At 46.9% G+C, this 17552-nt stretch overlaps 1 protein-coding gene across 2 annotated transcripts; it reads right to left on the bottom strand.

Moving 5' to 3' along the window:
• Positions 1–4802: 4802 nt before the first annotated feature.
• On the bottom strand, positions 4803–17450 carry SUV39H1 (SUV39H1 histone lysine methyltransferase). 2 transcript variants are annotated; one of them, XM_088469219.1, is made up of 6 exons: positions 17327–17450; positions 10778–10923; positions 9457–10146; positions 8026–8172; positions 7668–7797; positions 4803–6617 (listed from the first exon to the last, which is right to left on the bottom strand). In XM_088469219.1, the coding sequence occupies exons 1-6, from the start codon at positions 17352–17354 to the stop codon at positions 6484–6486; spliced, it is 1275 nt and encodes a 424-aa protein (XP_088325345.1). In that variant the 5' UTR covers positions 17355–17450; the 3' UTR covers positions 4803–6483. The 2 variants fall into 2 exon arrangements, with proteins under 2 accessions (XP_088325345.1, XP_088325351.1); XM_088469225.1 differs by lacking the exon at positions 17327–17450 and adding an exon at positions 17290–17310.
• Positions 17451–17552: the final 102 nt, after the last annotated feature.

The following is a 17552-nucleotide window of genomic DNA, read 5'->3' as shown; positions in this document are numbered from 1 at the left end:
AAACGGCAAGCGTTCCCTCAGGAACGCCTCAGTTTGGGTAGCCACCCCCCCGGCCCGCCCACCAAAGGGGGCGAGCTGTCACTCAACATCGACAGCTCGCCCCCTGTGGTGCGACGGATTGCCCGTCGCTAGCCGTGTCTCGGGCATGTGTACGACGGCGCCGGCTCCGTCTTGCGCTGTGGGCCACCATCGACCCGGTTGCGAGCGCTTGCGACCGGGTCTCAATCAGGCCCAGTCCTCAAATCTCCCTTATAGTGCAGGTTTTAGGTTCATCAATGCTGCAGTCTTGTGGGTGTCAAGGGAGAGATGGATAGATCAAAATGGCTGAGGTACTAATTAAGGCACGTGTGCTCTCAAGCATGGCTATCTTTAGCGCACCAGGACTGTGAAGCTGGCCACACACATGGCGATCTGCAGACAATCAGCCGATGTGTACGATTTCCCTTGAAACTCTCCCCGGCAGCTCTGCACACAATCTGCTGTCCAATCTTCATACGATCTCTCCTGCAGTCAGACTTTCACAGCGCATCGCGTCCTAGATTGGCAGATCTGAAAATGCGGTGTGCGACCAGCGGGGACACGCATCGTGAGTGGGGACTCAGGATTTGGCCATATTTTACACGATCTGTCATTTCAATGTGTCGGAATCAGCCAGATCGGGTAAAATATCGCTATGCGTGTGGCCAGCATTAGAGAGCTTCAATGACAGAGTATGGGAAAAATAGAATTGTCACATACCCGTTACATGTACAAATGAGAGAGAGAAGCAGCGATAAAGTAAATGTTCCACCTTACATCTATTACTGTTGCATGTTAGTGTAAGACCAGCAAACGCGATAGATGAATGTGTGCTTGCATATATTGTTACTGATTCTAGTTGTGGTGTCTGTAGCTGCATGCTGGGACCTATGTACTAACATTGCATCTGTGTGCAAAATATGCAGACCCTCCAGCAACCAATCAACTTACAGCTATCTACTGCATGTTCCTAATGTGAGTCTCTACCTGGTTGTTGTGGTGCAGTGTGAATATTCTGACAAATTGAATTTTTTTTTAATTTTATGCCACCAGCAGTGGAATACTACATCAGATTATTTACATCCATCCTCTCTGCGGCCAGGGGTCTAAAGACCCCACGATTCTGCACCAATTCTAGCCTGGGCAGCTCCACATCATAAGCAATCACTTCTATTCTAATAGCATCCGCTTTAGTGTAAATCACATCAGACATGGCAACTATCGACAGGGGATGTGCTTCTCAAATCAATCGCTCCTACACGTGCCCCTCCTTTCCCCCCCGATTCTCAGTATGCACCTCCGTTCCTGTGGAAATGTATCTTGACACTTTTAGCCATATTCAATTAGAGGCGAAGTTTTCGCCTGTCCGACTGTTCGCTTTATTCGCCTGTTTCAGAGGCGAATTTATTCTGTGCTCGTCCCCGCTTTTCGCCTAATTCAATTGCAAAACAGGCGAACACGGAAATAGGCGAATGCGGAACAGGTGAAAAGTACAGAAAGAATTGGGGAATTGAGTCTGTACCCCAGAAAAAGATGCTCTAACATAGGGAATCAATATAGATGTGTACTAATAGCCCTAATAAAACTATTTTGCGTACTTAAGTTGTGTAAATTGCTTGCTATTAGTGTCTAGGTAAAAGTGGTGAAGAATGACATAAAGCTGTATTTTTTGGTGAAAATAAGTAGTCCTGTCAAATTTGGGGTACTTGAAAATGGGTGCAAGCATGTTTTTATGTCTCTAAAGTGAACTTTTAAAAAACGTGAAAAATCCACCTGCAATCCCAAAAACACCTGACCCATACTTGTGGACCCCTAAGAAGTCTTTTTCGTTACTTTTAATGTTTATCCCCCCACTTTTTAAATTTTCACCCCAAAAATGACATCTTTTTTGGGGTGTTCTTAGGTTTTAGTTTTTTTTTTTTTTGCGTATTTGTCCTTTGGGGGGCTGTCCCAAGGGGTCTGAGTTGTTTCCCCATGTTTGCACCCCAAAATAAAGATTTTGCATTTGTTTTCACCAGCTATTGATTGGAGAATCATTTTTGGAGAATTGTTTCCACTTAGGAGAAATTGTCTTGGAATTGAATTTGGCGAAATTTTTTTTAGGCAAATTTTTCACAAAAAAACAGGCGAATATGGCTTTTCGCCTCTAATTGAATTCCCCCTGTGTGTCTGTGCCCAACACGCCAGTCATTACTCTGCTTCACATCACAGAGCTGTATTAGGAGCCTATCAGATGGATGACCAGGCGCAGACATCACTGGCCAGTGTACGGGGATCTTACAGGTACAGCACAGACAGAAGAGCTGTTATTGGTGGCATCTGTTTCTACTTTACATAAATTAAAGCAACTTGAGCAAGGCCAGACTGAAAGCTAGTACTGCGATAGTGACACAGGCGCCCATTGTCATTACATTATATGACAGACTTGGAAGAATTCACTGCAATTTTGATCATGCCCTATGTGGAGCTAGTCAGCCTGTGTTTGAACAAAGCTCTTGATCAAACTCCAGTGCATGGTACTCCTCCCATCCAGGGTAAAGCGGCATCTACACCTTTGTGATTGACTTCAGTCCCAATATGTACATACACACCTGTACAATCTAGTATCCCTTCCACTGCCACAAGAACCCAGGTTGCAGCTCGATGTAAAGGGGTCCTTTTATTTAAAAAAAAAAAAAAAAAGGACTCAGTAATCATAATCTGACCCTGGCCGCTACCCAGATAATGATGCAGTGTGAACAGCACGTCACGGTGACCCAGATCATGCCCCAAAGCAGCGGGGCTTCAGTTGCACTGGGAGATGACATTAACAAGTGTCCACTGTAACAGCAGAAGAGGCGAGTCAGGTGTGAATGGCTGGACCTTGGACATAACCCAGGTCCAAATGCTGGTGTGAAAGGAGCAATGCCCAGCTCCAACCCGTGCTCAGTGTCCCAGGATTATGGTGGAAAAGGGGTATAACTTGCAGTACCTGTCTAAAATATCGGATGAAAAGACACAAAGGCTGCACAAGCATACGTCAGGCAGGACCGGCTGCAGTGTGCGCGCACACAAAGGCAGCACCAGCATACGTCAGGCAGGACCGGCTGCAGCACACACACACACACACACACACAAAGGCAGCACTAGCATACGCCAGGCAGGACCGGCTGCAGCGCACACACAAAGGCAGCACCAGCATACGTCAGGCAGGACCGGCTGCAGCACACACACAGGGAGCACCAGCATACGTCAGGCAGGACCGGCTGCAGCACACACACAAAGGCAGCACCAGCATACGTCATGCAGGACCGGCTGCAGCACACACACACCTCATTTTTGTTCCAATATGGCAGCATCAAATCAAAGGAATACTAAACAGCACATATGATGCCATCCTTTGATTTGACCAGTTTTCATCCAAGAAAACTTGATCAAAGGAGTGTACACACTTGTGATATCAAATGGGTCAAACTCAAAAGAATGGGCCAACAATTGTATAGGTGTGTACCCAGCTTAAGACTGTTGTATGAAGATAAAATGCATGTCTACAAGAGTAATTACAGCATTATAGATATAGCCCCTCCCAGCATAAGGTGAAGCGCTGGCTTACATCACATACAGCTGAAGGCAGCTAGGTTGGTGGTTCTAATAATCACAGCAATGCACACAATCATTCCACTACACACTTAGGGCCATATTCAATTAGTTTCGCACCCACGATTTTTTTTTCACATGCCAGACTTTTCACCTACATCGCATATTTTAGCTGCAGAAACTTATCGTGCGCACCCCCACTAATCGCTGTATTCAATTCCAAAAAATGCAACCAGGTGAAAAGTAGTCAGAATTGGGTAAATGAGCCTGACAGCCCCTAAAAGATGCACTAACATTGGGGATCAATGTATTTGCCCCCAAATAGCCCTAATAAAGCTATTTGGGGTACTTAAGGCGTGTCAATATCTTCTAATTGGCATCTTTGCACTAGTGGTGAAGAATAGCATTAAGCAGTTTGTTTTTGTTTTTTTAGAAAATAAGTAGTCAAATTTGGGGTACTTGAAAATGGGTGCAAGCATGGTTTAAATTCGGTAAAGTTTTGTAAAAAAAACACCTCACCCATACTTGCAGACCCCTCCCAAAAGTCTCTCACTAGTTTTACATTTGTACCCCCACTTTTTCTGAGTAAGTTTTTTTTGGGGGGGTTTCTAGTTTTATAGGATTTTTTTGATGCAGTTATCCTTTGGGGTTCTGAGTGGTTCCCCACCTTTACACCACAAAAAATAGCCATTTTGCCCTTTTTTCGACACCTTTTCAGGGGAGACTTTCGCCTATTGCATTGCGTTTTCGCATATGCAAAAACTGTTTACAATTGAATACAGAGATAAGTTTCCGCCTTGCAAAAAGTCGCAATTGGTGATGCTTTTTCAGATTCTGACTTTTCGCGGCTAATTCAATACGGGCCTTAATGTCTCCAGGGCCCTTAGGGGGAAGAGTTACTTTCCGTCAGGGTTAGAGCCTCCAAGAATCAGCTTTGACAAATATTTTTCAAATGACAATAATTAAATACTAAATCAGCATAGTTTAGCATTATTAGTATACTTTGAAATTCATCAGTCAAAAGGTGCCAACTATCAGTGGCTTTGTAAACCCAACCTGTAGTAAAGCTGCTCCTTAATGATACAATTACAGACCATACAAATCCAGAGCCTACATCAAGAGGTTCTCAAACACCTGCAACAGGTCATTTATTTTTTAATTAATTTTTTTTTTGCTCTGGATAAAAACCTGCATACATTGTTTTACTGCATTTTGGTCTGTCCAATGTTTTTCACACACAGTCATACGTGGGACCAACAGACACGGGTGCTGCTGAACCCAGGGAGCGCCGTAGTTTTCAGAGGCCTTCTCACAATACCCAATATGAATAAAAACTCAGTAGGTGCAAGAGGTTAAAATGAGAAACTAAACTCAAATAAAAGCACGTTGGTATAGCTACCGCTATACATAAAGTGTCTGGGAGCTGTAATAAGTTCTCAGGGACTAGAGAGCTGTTTTTTCTAGTGTTAGAACAGAATTCTATACGAACAGGAGACTTGTTTTGGCACCGAAAATAAAAAGGCAGAAGTAACAAGTCTAAATTTTGCAATAGACAATGACATAACATCTTCATTGGTTAAAGTGACTAAGGACTTGGCCTGTATTGCAACAGCAATGCCAGGCACTGTAGTGTGCAGAGACTCTTCTGCTTAACCAGAGCTGTTCTGACATTCAACGAACACTATTTCCCCTTATATATCAGCGCGCAGCAGCAAGGCAGGCAGCTACTGCTAAAGGGAACACAGCAGGATATATCTACTTATATCTCTTTTCCACCAAAAACCAGGGTCCGACCTGGGATTTCAGACATGGTTCCAACCCAGGTCAGACACTGTTTACACAGCACCATCGATCTGGGTTATTCTCAGGTCAGCCCCGCTCACACTGAACCGGGGTCTGCCCTGCTAAACAAAAAGTGGGAGGTGACTGATCCACAACCACCAATCAGCTCATTTTAGGTATGACCCAGCTCAGATAACCCAGGTTGCGCAGTTTACACTGCACCATTACCCAGGTCCATCCTGGGTCTGACTCTGGTAGCTACCCGTGTTGGACTGCAGGGTCACTTGACCCGGGTTATTTTTCAGGGACCCTTTTACACTGAGCTGCGACCTGGGTAGACCCAGCAATAACCTGGGTTTTTGCTCTGGTGTAAAAAGGGGATGCAGCTTGCAAAAGCCACCACTTCGCAGGTGGCTGCTTTACATTTCCTGCTTATACTCACTGAGAAGTGGTAGCTTTGGCAAGCTACGTCTTTCTCAATTTATCCCTAAAACGTACCTGTAGCAAGGATACCTGGTTAATGAGCGCGATTATTATAAATGAAGAGTTTTGTGCAACATGAGTACAGTTCAGTTTGTGAAATTACAGAATATATTTACAGAAAAGGATCAGACTAAAGTTTAAAAAAAAACAAAAACATAAAAATTGTTAATATGAGGACGTTCCGAACAATCTAATTAATTCCATCCAACTGTTCATTAAAAAAAGAAGGGGCAGGAACACTGCATATCTGCCCGCTTCACGACAGTAGAGCCTGGCGCATAGTCCCAGACAGATTTCATGGCGGACGGGAGACAATTCAAGTAAAAGCATCGATCCACTCTGCACGGCGGTAAGCAAAGCGCTTACAAAAGGATCTTCACGCCAGGAGCAGAAAACTAAAAAACCCATTTAAAAAAAAAAAGATTTCATATAGAATTAAAAAAACATTCTGTAGCACCAACTTTTTCAAGACAGGATGGAAGGCGGCAGATTCAGGAAGCCCCGGAGAGACTCGCTATAAAAAGGGCGTAAACACTGCGTTCTTCTTAGGTAACAGTTATTCAAGTGCTGTGGGAGAAATCAGCAGTTCTAAGCCGCCCACAGAGAGTCACAAATATCCAATGCTCAGAAGAGGTATTTACGGCAACTGTTCGCACCACACTTGCATTCAACGCGAATACGCTTTTTGGGAGATCCGGTAAGCCCAGCCAGGCCGAAATTGGAATCCATCTTTGTGCTTTCGACATCAACTGGGTCCACTGCAAAATAGAGGAATAAAAAAAAAAAAGACTAAATAAGACGGGATGGACAGGAATCACTAGTCCCAACGGGGATGGATCACAGACAGTACAGGGATGAATAGGGATGGGGGTATAGTCAGTGCGCACACCATGTAAAAATACCACAAGGTCCGGCAAAGATATTCCATGTTTAAGCAATTATTATTAATACCCCTTCCAATGAGTACCAGCATCCCCCTTGGACTTAAACCAGGGTAGCACAATTTTAACTTTTTCAACATTTGACACCTTGTGTAGTTGCAACTAGACGCAAGACCGTCCTGCTATTGGGAGCACACAAGAATCGCTTCTTACAGACCACTTTTAGGCCCTGATTCAGAGCCGGACGCTCTGACAGAGCGCTCGCTCTGAATCAGGGCGTCTTTTTTTTTAATGGAGCGGCCTCCTTGCCGCTCACCACCCACAGCTAATGCGAGCGGCCAGGAAGATGGTCGCGATGGTCAAGACCATCGCGACCATCGGGCTTGCGACGAGACCCTTGTGGTAGGGTCTCGTGGCCGCAAGCCCCAGAGAGATTTCGGCTCCAACAGAGCCGAAATCTCTCCCACTGACATCACTTGTGATGTCAGTGGGGCCGCCCCCAAACGGAGGCGTTCACATGGGAACGCCTCCGTTTTGGCAGCCACCAACCCGGTCCGCCCACCAAACGGGGCGTGCTGTCACTCAACCCCCTATGGTGCGAGACCCGGAGCGACGGATTGCCCGTCGCTATCCGGGTCTCGCGCATGTGCACGACGGAGCCGGCTCCGTCATGCGCATGCGCTCTGGGCCACCATCGACCCGGTTGCGAGCGCATAGTGCTTGCGACCGGGTCTAAATCAGGCCCTTAGTCACTATTTATCCAATGTAAAATACTCTACTATATGTAGTGCCTGAAACTATACAAGAACAGGTGACTGAAGGTCTTAAGCAAGAGACACGATTTACTGTACCTGGCTGCTTGTGACTGTCTCTTTGAACAGTGTTACAACATATTTCGGTAGAAATGAAATGGCACAAGACACTTACCTTGCATGTTGTAGTCAAAGGTAAGTTCCTCGCCAGTGCGGATTGTGCGTGTAGAGAAGAAGGCGATGCGTGGTAAGCGCTCATCCTGGTTGTCAATAAACACGTTGTATACTTGGAGGTTTGGCTTACACTGCAACAAGGGGAAGCACAATTTAGCCGAGTGGTCTGAGTATGGGGACAAGATCTGGTTTCCCATCTTATTACTTCTAGCTCGTTTTCATGGTCTTGCATATGAAACACCGACGCTACAAAGCCACATTTTAACGGTGAGCGGTTTCATTCACAGCAGACAGGTAACCTGCGGTGGCGATTCATGAACGGGACACGCAGAATGTCGCATGCAGCTGATAATACTTACACTGTGGTTAACAAAGTGCGAGATATTCCCGTAGTGAGCAGCATCCACAGTGTACACATCTTCCACGTAATCCAGATCAAATAGGTAGGTCGCCCCCTGTCTGTCGTAGATTTGTCCCCTGCGCTCCGCCTCTTCGGAGGTGATTATCTGCAATTCAGATCCCATGAGACATTGTGCCAGAAACACATCATCCTAGCAGCATTTGTATCAGCGCTTGCTGGGTATTAATAAGGAGCTTTCTTTCTATTGGTCATCAGTGATATGTGACAAAGGTCAACGTGTGCCACAAAGTATCAATAAATCACATCTCAGATCCATTGTTCTCGCTTAGACACCAAGTAATACCTCTTTTCCACCAAAAACCCAGGTCAGACCCATTTACACTGCACCTTTCATCTGGGTTACTCCCAGGTCAGCCCTGTTCACACTGAACTCAGGTCTGCCCTGCTAAACCTGTGAGGTCATTAAAAGTGGGAGGTGACTGCTCCACAGCCACCAATCAGCTCATTTTAGGCATGATCCAGGTCAGATAATCCGGGTTGCACCGTTCACACTGCACCATTACCCGGGTCCATCCTGGGTCCAACCCTGGTAGCTACCTGGGTTGGATTGCAGGGTCACTTGACCCAGGTTATTTTTCAGGGACCCTTTTATACTGAGCTGCGACCTGGGTAGACCCAGCAAAAACCCAGGTTTTTGCTCTGGTGTAAAAGGGGTATAAGAGAACCCCACAAATTAGCTGAGGCACTTTGTAGAACTTAAAAGGAGCTTCAAACGAACGATGTATTGTCATGTACATCCCCCTGCATCTCTTTACCAAATATGCTGTTTTTCTAGCATCTGTCTCTGCTTTCTCGCCATTTATTTATATAATCAGATACTGGTTTGGTTACATTGTGATAATCTGCCACTTGGGGGCACAGATCTGCAGCAATTTACGCCAGAAAAGCGTCAATGACACCATAATGATAAAAAAAACGTCATCTCGAACAAGAAAAAGGACGATCAAATCCTACAGAACATTTATAAAATAGTTTCACACTCTAGGTCCGGCACCGGACCTAAAGAAAGGGCACTCCTGCGCATGCCCAAAATGGGGGCGTGTCTTAAATATGCGTCCCTTTTTCGTCACTCCTGGAGGCGTGCCCGGCATTTAAGGAAATACTGGGCTGCCCCCAAACGCTGCTGTCTTTGTGAACAGATGCGGGGAGACCGGTGCACCGCTACTTTTCCCACCCGATGGACACTATGGCCCGCGAGTGGGGATTGCAGCTGGAGCGCCGCCACGGGGAGGGGGGGGGGGGGGCAGGGTGTATTCTGCACTTTGAAATCGGGGAGGGCCCCTAAAACAGCCTAGCGGGAACACTATAGGAACATATACAGAGGCCGGGCACAGATCAAATCACATCTCCAGGCAGAGAGCTCACTCACCTCTCCTACATACTCCATAACAAAGCTGTTCCTGCGAATCTTTTCCAGGGTCCGCACCCCCCAGCCCCTTCCATTCACCGTCTTGAAGATGCAGAATTTGAACTGGATTCCCTTTTGCACAACGCGGTTTGGACAGGAGGAGCCACATCGGCAGAGAGAATTGCACTCGTAGATTGGGAAACCTGCTTTCACTTTCACCTGACCCTCCGCGTTGTATGCAAACTTGTGCTTAAACCCTCCCGGGCAACAGCCGTGCTCATTTGTGAAACAGTCCCGGCAATGGCAACCTACGGCCGATTTAACAATGGTTATCCCTTCCCCCACCTTGTACTCATTGATGTACACAAAGTCCTTGGGGGGCCCTTCCAGGTCCACTTCGTTCTCCACCAGGATGAGGCCCGTGTGGGCACGCTTGGCATTCAGATGCTGCTCCCACAGGCGAAGCCGTTGCCTCTGCTTGGCCTTTAGGACCAACTGGTGGGAAAGGCTGGTTTCTAGCCTCCGCGGGCATCGCGTGATGACCTTCTTACTGGCAGAACTCCCAGCAGCCTTTGCGCGTCGTAATTGCTCCCTTTCAAGGTCCCTATGAAACTGCTTGAGTAGGTTGAAGCACTTGAGGTGATGACGACGTACCCACGAACAGTCGGAGTCTGGGTAACCTTTCCACTTCACCAGGTACAGCTCATCCTCCTGTTGGGAAAATGACAGTCAGATGAAACTGAGTCACAAGAAACTTCACATGACAGGTATTATAGACTTCTATACACACACACACAAAGGCTTTCTTTACTACCAACGTGTAGAGTTATGGTGCGTACACACTGGGCGATAAAGATAGACGACTGAAAGATAATGATATCGTTATCGTTCAGTCGTCCACTTTATCGTCCATTTTTAACACCAAAAAGATGAACGATGACGACGACGCGCGTTCCCGCGGGTCGTTCGTCATCATCGTTCATCGGGCTGACATGCAGGCCAACCTGACGATCTCGTCAGGTTGCTGCATGTCAGGGAATGGGGGAGAGAGCCCGGCGCTGAACGATATCGTTAATGAGATCGTTCAGCGGCTGTGCTCAATGTCATGAACGACACTGAGCACACCCTGCCGGGGACAACACTACACGATATCGCTCAGGGAGCATATTGTGTAGTGTGTACCCACCATTAGGATACAACCAGGCTGCAATTTATTTGCGGCAGGAGGCGGCCGGTCAGCAACTGGCAGAACTACGGTGTCACTCTTTGTAGTCTATTTGCCAGTTATCCATGTGGTACACAACACAGCAGGAGGATGAAGGCGGCACAGAGTACAAATTACCTGCACCCTCTTGTAGTCACACAGATACTCCACCTCAAAGTTGGAGATATTCTTACGGGTCACCCCGAGAGGAGCACAACACACATGCTGGAGCCGGCACAGCTCCTGTAGATGAGACTCAGAAGACAGACAGGCCACTGATAAACCTGCAAAACAAACAAACAAAAAAATAAAGTTTAATATATTGTATGAAGGACCAAACAGTGATTTACTAACAATGCAAATTACAAGTAGTGTCAGGAAACAACCCGCAGGCTAGCGGGAAGGCTACACAAGTTATTGCACTGCGATTACAGACAGGAATCCATTGCAAAGTGAGTGACAGGATGTCAGCGTTTGGGGGTGGTCAGAAAAACGCAGGCGTGTGTATCCACGCTTGACTCGACGCCTGTCTTTAGACCCTTGCCGGGATATGACAGTCGGGAGGCCGGCTGTCGGGATTAGGTCCGCCGGCTTCCCGACTGCATACCGTTATAATACATTTACAGTCTCCAATATCCAAAATGCTTGGGACCAGGGGTATTTTGGATAACGGAATATTCCATATTTTGGAATATTTGCGTATCATAATGAGATATCTTGGGAATGGGACCCCAATATACACACAGAATGCAGGTATGTGTTATATACACCTTATACACACACCCTGCAGGTCATTTTATTCAATATTTTCAATAATTTTGTGGCTCAAGCTAAGTTTGTGCACATACATGAAATTCATTTATATTTCATATACAACTTATACACAGCCTGAATGTTATTTTACACAATATTTGTAATAATTTGTGCCTTAGACAAGTTTGTGTACATTAACCCACCAAAAATCTAAGATTTCATTATCTCAGTCATGCCAAAATTATTCCGTATTTCGGAATATTTGGATATGGGAGACTCAACCTGTAGTAAGCGCTCACGAGCAGGGCCCCTATTCCTTCATGTGCTTCTACTTTCCCTTAATTACACTCTTAGGGCTCAATCCAATTAGGTGCGAACGGCGAGTAGCGAGTTTGTTTCTTGAAGCGCGCTCCCAAGAATTCTCCAATCCAATTAAAAATGGCTATCCGCAGCAGAGGGGTGCGCATTGACTGCCAAATGAGATTTGCAATAAAATGTGGGGAGACCATCCTGGACCCCCCAAAATGAATTTTGTTAGCAGGATCGTATAGAAGACTATTTGTGGGCATTAGGAAGGTAATGTAGGTTTTTAAGTGGTGTCAAATGGCTGATTTATTTATTTATTTATTTATTTTTAAATGCAAGAAAATGCAAAAAAAAAAACAACTTTTTTCGTTTAATCTCAAATGAATTAAACGAAAAATGCAAAAAAAAAAAATACAGGAAAAAGGGTGAATTTGGGGTACTTTGAGGGCACCTTGAAAAATTAAAAACTATTTTTCAGTTAAAAAATTATTGTAATTAACTTTGGGGTGCATAAACTAACGAAAAAGTGGATTTTGGGGTAATTTGAGGACATTTTTCTTCTTCCCCCAATAAATGACATGTAATTATTGGACTAATTAAGCTAATTGGAAATGCCTAATTAGTCAATAGTTGGGGGGGGGTCCAACATGGTGTCCCCACATTCTTAACCTTAAAATAAAGATTCTCCTTTCCATCTCTCACCCTCAGGGAGGTGCGAGTGTAAAGTTGCGAATTCAGTCTGACTGATTCAGTGCCAGTTGCTAATTGGATTGCAAAATGCAGATTTCACTAAGCGAATTCGAAGTGAAAATAGCAACTCACACCTAATGGGATTGACCCCTTGTACTCCCTACAACAGTACCTAACCTTTGATTGCTGCCGTCCTGCTGCTTATTTGAGTGTTATAATCATGGATGCAGCAATGTTTATAAACCATGTCCTCGCCCCACGCTGTTTTGTACTGTAAGCTGGGTACACACCTAACACACAAATCTGTAGATCGAGGGTTGTTCATACACACTGAACCACCATCATCTGGCTTCGGGTCCTGCTGACCAGGGGGGGTGTCGCACCCCCTCCCCTTCCCATGGCTAATGCAGCAAGTGTACGGGCGGTCGGCTAACCGCCCGTACAAAAAGCACGATGCCCAATATATCAGCAGATATATTGGGCATCAGCTGTGCAGCACAGCCTACGCGATATCTGTGAACGACGTCATTCACAGACATATCGCTGGTACGCACTAGCCAACGCACACCATATATATTGGGCGATCAATTGATCGCCCAATATATCTGCCAGTGTGTATAAAGCATAAGTTACTGTTTTCTTGTTTTGCTTATTTGTAAGGAGCCGAGGAACCATAATAATAACGAATGATAATACAGTTCACAATACCAGCAGCCCTCCAGCGACCGCACCAAGGAGGGATGTTTGAACAAAGACAGTTTGAAAATGGAATGATTTTAGGAATAGTCAGTCTGTATACAGTACACGGGGCGCGACGCTGGGCAGGGTCACGGCACAGCGGGGCGCTGGGCACAGTCACGGCACAGCGGGGCGCTGGGCAGGGGCGCACAGTCACGGCACAGTAATATTATTATTACATTTTATTTATAAGGCGCCACAAGAGGTCCGCAGCAACGTACATGCACAGTAGTGCTGGGCAGGGGGGACACAGTTACGGCACAGTAGTGCTGGGCAGGGGGGACACAGTTACGGCACAGTAGTGCTGGGCAGGGGGGACACAGTTACGGCACAGTAGTGCTGGGCAGGGGGGACACAGTTACGGCACAGTAGTGCTGGGCAGGGGGGACACAGTTACGGCACAGTAGTGCTGGGCAGGGGGGACACAGTTACGGCACAGTAGTGCTGGGCAGGGGGGACACAGTTACGGCACAGTAGTGCTGGGCAGGGGGGACACAGTTACGGCACAGTAGTGCTGGGCAGGGGGGACACAGTTACGGCACAGTAGTGCTGGGCAGGGGGGACACAGTTACGGCACAGTAGTGCTGGGCAGGGGGGACACAGTTACGGCACAGTAGTGCTGGGCAGGGGGGACACAGTTACGGCACAGTAGTGCTGGGCAGGGGGGACACAGTTACGGCACAGTAGTGCTGGGCAGGGGGGACACAGTTACGGCACAGTAGTGCTGGGCAGGGGGGACACAGTTACGGCACAGTAGTGCTGGGCAGGGGGGACACAGTTACGGCACAGTAGTGCTGGGCAGGGGGGACACAGTTACGGCACAGTAGTGCTGGGCAGGGGACACACAGTTACGGCACAGTAGTGCTGGGCAGGGGACACACAGTTACGGCACAGTAGTGCTGGGCAGGGGACACACAGTTACGGCACAGTAGTGCTGGGCAGGGGACACACAGTTACGGCACAGTAGTGCTGGGCAGGGGACACACAGTTACGGCACAGTAGTGCTGGGCAGGGGACACACAGTTACGGCACAGTAGTGCTGGGCAGGGGACACACAGTTACGGCACAGTAGTGCTGGGCAGGGGACACACAGTTACGGCACAGTAGTACTGGGCAGGGGGACACATACAGTTATAGTATAGTAGTACTGGGCAGGGGGACACATACAGTTATAGTATAGTAGTACTGGGCAGGGGGACACACAGTTATAGTATAGTAGTACTGGGCAGGGGGACACACAGTTATAGTATAGTAGTACTGGGCAGGGGGACACATACAGTTATAGTATAGTAGTACTGGGCAGGGGGACACATACAGTTATAGTATAGTAGTACTGGGCAGGGGGACACATACAGTTATAGTATAGTAGTACTGGGCAGGGGGACACATACAGTTATAGTATAGTAGTACTGGGCAGGGGGACACATACAGTTATAGTATAGTAGTGCTGGGCAGGGGGACACATACAGTTATAGTATAGTAGTGCTGGGCAGGGGGACACATACAGTTATAGTATAGTAGTACTGGGCAGGGGGACACATACAGTTATAGTATAGTAGTACTGGGTAGGGACACATACAGTTATAGTATAGTAGTACTGGGCAGGGGGACACACACAGTTATAGTATAGTAGTACTGGGCAGGGGGACACACACAGTTATAGTATAGTAGTACTGGGCAGGGGGACACACACAGTTATAGTATAGTAGTACTGGGCAGGGGGACACACACAGTTATAGTATAGTAGTACTGGGCAGGGGGACACATACAGTTATAGTATAGTAGTACTGGGCAGGGGGACACATACAGTTATAGTATAGTAGTACTGGGCAGGGGGACACATACAGTTATAGTATAGTAGTACTGGGCAGGGGGACACATACAGTTATAGTATAGTAGTACTGGGCAGGGGGACACACACAGTTATAGTATAGTAGTACTGGGCAGGGGGACACACACAGTTATAGTATAGTAGTACTGGGCAGGGGGACACACACAGTTATAGTATAGTAGTACTGGGCAGGGGGACACACACAGTTATAGTATAGTAGTACTGGGCAGGGGGACACACACAGTTATAGTATAGTAGTACTGGGCAGGGGGACATACAGTTATAGTATAGTAGTACTGAGCAGGGGGAACATACAGTTATAGTATAGTAGTACTGGGCAGGGGGACACATACAGTTATAGTATAGTAGTACTGGGCAGGGGGACATACAGTTATAGTATAGTAGTACTGGGCAGGGGGACACATACAGTTATAGTATAGTAGTACTGGGCAGGGGGACACATACAGTTATAGTATAGTAGTACTGAGCAGGGGGAACATACAGTTATAGTATAGTAGTACTGGGCAGGGGGACACATACAGTTATAGTATAGTAGTACTGGGCAGGGGGACACATACAGTTATAGTATAGTAGTACTGGGCAGGGGGACACATACAGTTATAGTATAGTAGTACTGGGCAGGGGGACACATACAGTTATAGTATAGTAGTACTGGGCAGGGGGACACATACAGTTATAGTATAGTAGTACTGAGCAGGGGGAACATACAGTTATAGTATAGTAGTACTGGGCAGGGGGGACACATACAGTTATAGTATAGTAGTGCTGGGCAGGGGGACACATACAGTTATAGTATAGTAGTACTGGGCAGGGGGACACATACAGTTATAGTATAGTAGTACTGGGCAGGGGGACACATACAGTTATAGTATAGTAGTACTGGGTAGGGGGACATACAGTTATAGTATAGTAGTACTGGGCAGGGGGACACATACAGTTATAGTATAGTAGTACTGGGCAGGGGGACACATACAGTTATAGTATAGTAGTACTGGGCAGGGGGACACATACAGTTATAGTATAGTAGTACTGGGCAGGGGGACACATACAGTTATAGTATAGTAGTACTGGGCAGGGGGACACATACAGTTATAGTATAGTAGTACTGGGCAGGGGGACACATACAGTTATAGTATAGTAGTACTGGGCAGGGGGACACATACAGTTATAGTATAGTAGTGCTGGGCAGGGGGACACATACAGTTATAGTATAGTAGTACTGAGCAGGGGGACACATACAGTTATAGTATAGTAGTACTGGGCAGGGGGACACATACAGTTATAGTATAGTAGTACTGGGCAGGGGGACACACACAGTTATAGTATAGTAGTACTGGGCAGGGGGACACATACAGTTATAGTATAGTAGTACTGGGCAGGGGGACATACAGTTATAGTATAGTAGTACTGAGCAGGGGGAACATACAGTTATAGTATAGTAGTACTGGGCAGGGGGACATACAGTTATAGTATAGTAGTACTGAGCAGGGGGACACATACAGTTATAGTATAGTAGTACTGGGCAGGGGGACACATACAGTTATAGTATAGTAGTACTGGGCAGGGGGACATACAGTTATAGTATAGTAGTACTGAGCAGGGGGACACATACAGTTATAGTATAGTAGTACTGGGCAGGGGGACACATACAGTTATAGTATAGTAGTACTGGGCAGGGGGACACATACAGTTATAGTATAGTAGTACTGGGCAGGGGGACACATACAGTTATAGTATAGTAGTACTGGGCAGGGGGACACATACAGTTATAGTATAGTAGTACTGGGCAGGGGGACACATACAGTTATAGTATAGTAGTACTGGGCAGGGGGACACATACAGTTATAGTATAGTAGTACTGGGCAGGGGGACACATACAGTTATAGTATAGTAGTACTGAGCAGGGGGAACATACAGTTATAGTATAGTAGTACTGGGCAGGGGGACACATACAGTTATAGTATAGTAGTACTGGGCAGGGGGACACATACAGTTATAGTATAGTAGTACTGAGCAGGGGGAACATACAGTTATAGTATAGTAGTACTGGGCAGGGGGAACATACAGTATGATGGAAATAGTACTGATAAGGCGACCAGACAGTACGGGGGGGGGTAGTACTGAGCGGGGGGACATACACTGTACACAGTATGGAATAGGGTGAAGTCCCCTGAGACAGCCCTGCAGGTCCCGGCACACACCCTTACTGCTCCCTTCTTCCCCTCTTAGTCCTCTTCCCTGTCAGACCCTCCCGCTCCCGGTGACACTGAAACCGGCTCTCACTGACTGCCCCTCCCGATCTACCAGTTACCCGGCATTCTCCCTCTCACCCGCCCGGGAGCACTCACCGAGCAAGGAGTTTGAATTCTCCGCCATGTTGCGCGGGACAACCACCGTGTGCTCCTGACTCCGGCCTGCACCCTGATTGGCCAGAGCGGCCCGGCGCGGGCAGCTGAGCGGACGATTGATTGGTCAGTAGCGGCTTGACGTCGTCGGAGAGGCGGGTACACACAATTGCGCGCCATTTCATATGACTGGGAAAAGAGTGGATGATGGGGTCCGGAGTGGCTGTGT

This window comes from Taudactylus pleione, unplaced genomic scaffold, assembly GCF_031769625.1.
Source record: "Taudactylus pleione unplaced genomic scaffold, aTauple2 ptg000013l, whole genome shotgun sequence".
NCBI classification, from domain to species: Eukaryota; Metazoa; Chordata; class Amphibia; order Anura; family Myobatrachidae; genus Taudactylus; species Taudactylus pleione.
The sequence above is the reverse complement of the archived record's forward strand: the minus strand, read 5'-3'. Positions and strand labels throughout refer to the sequence as shown.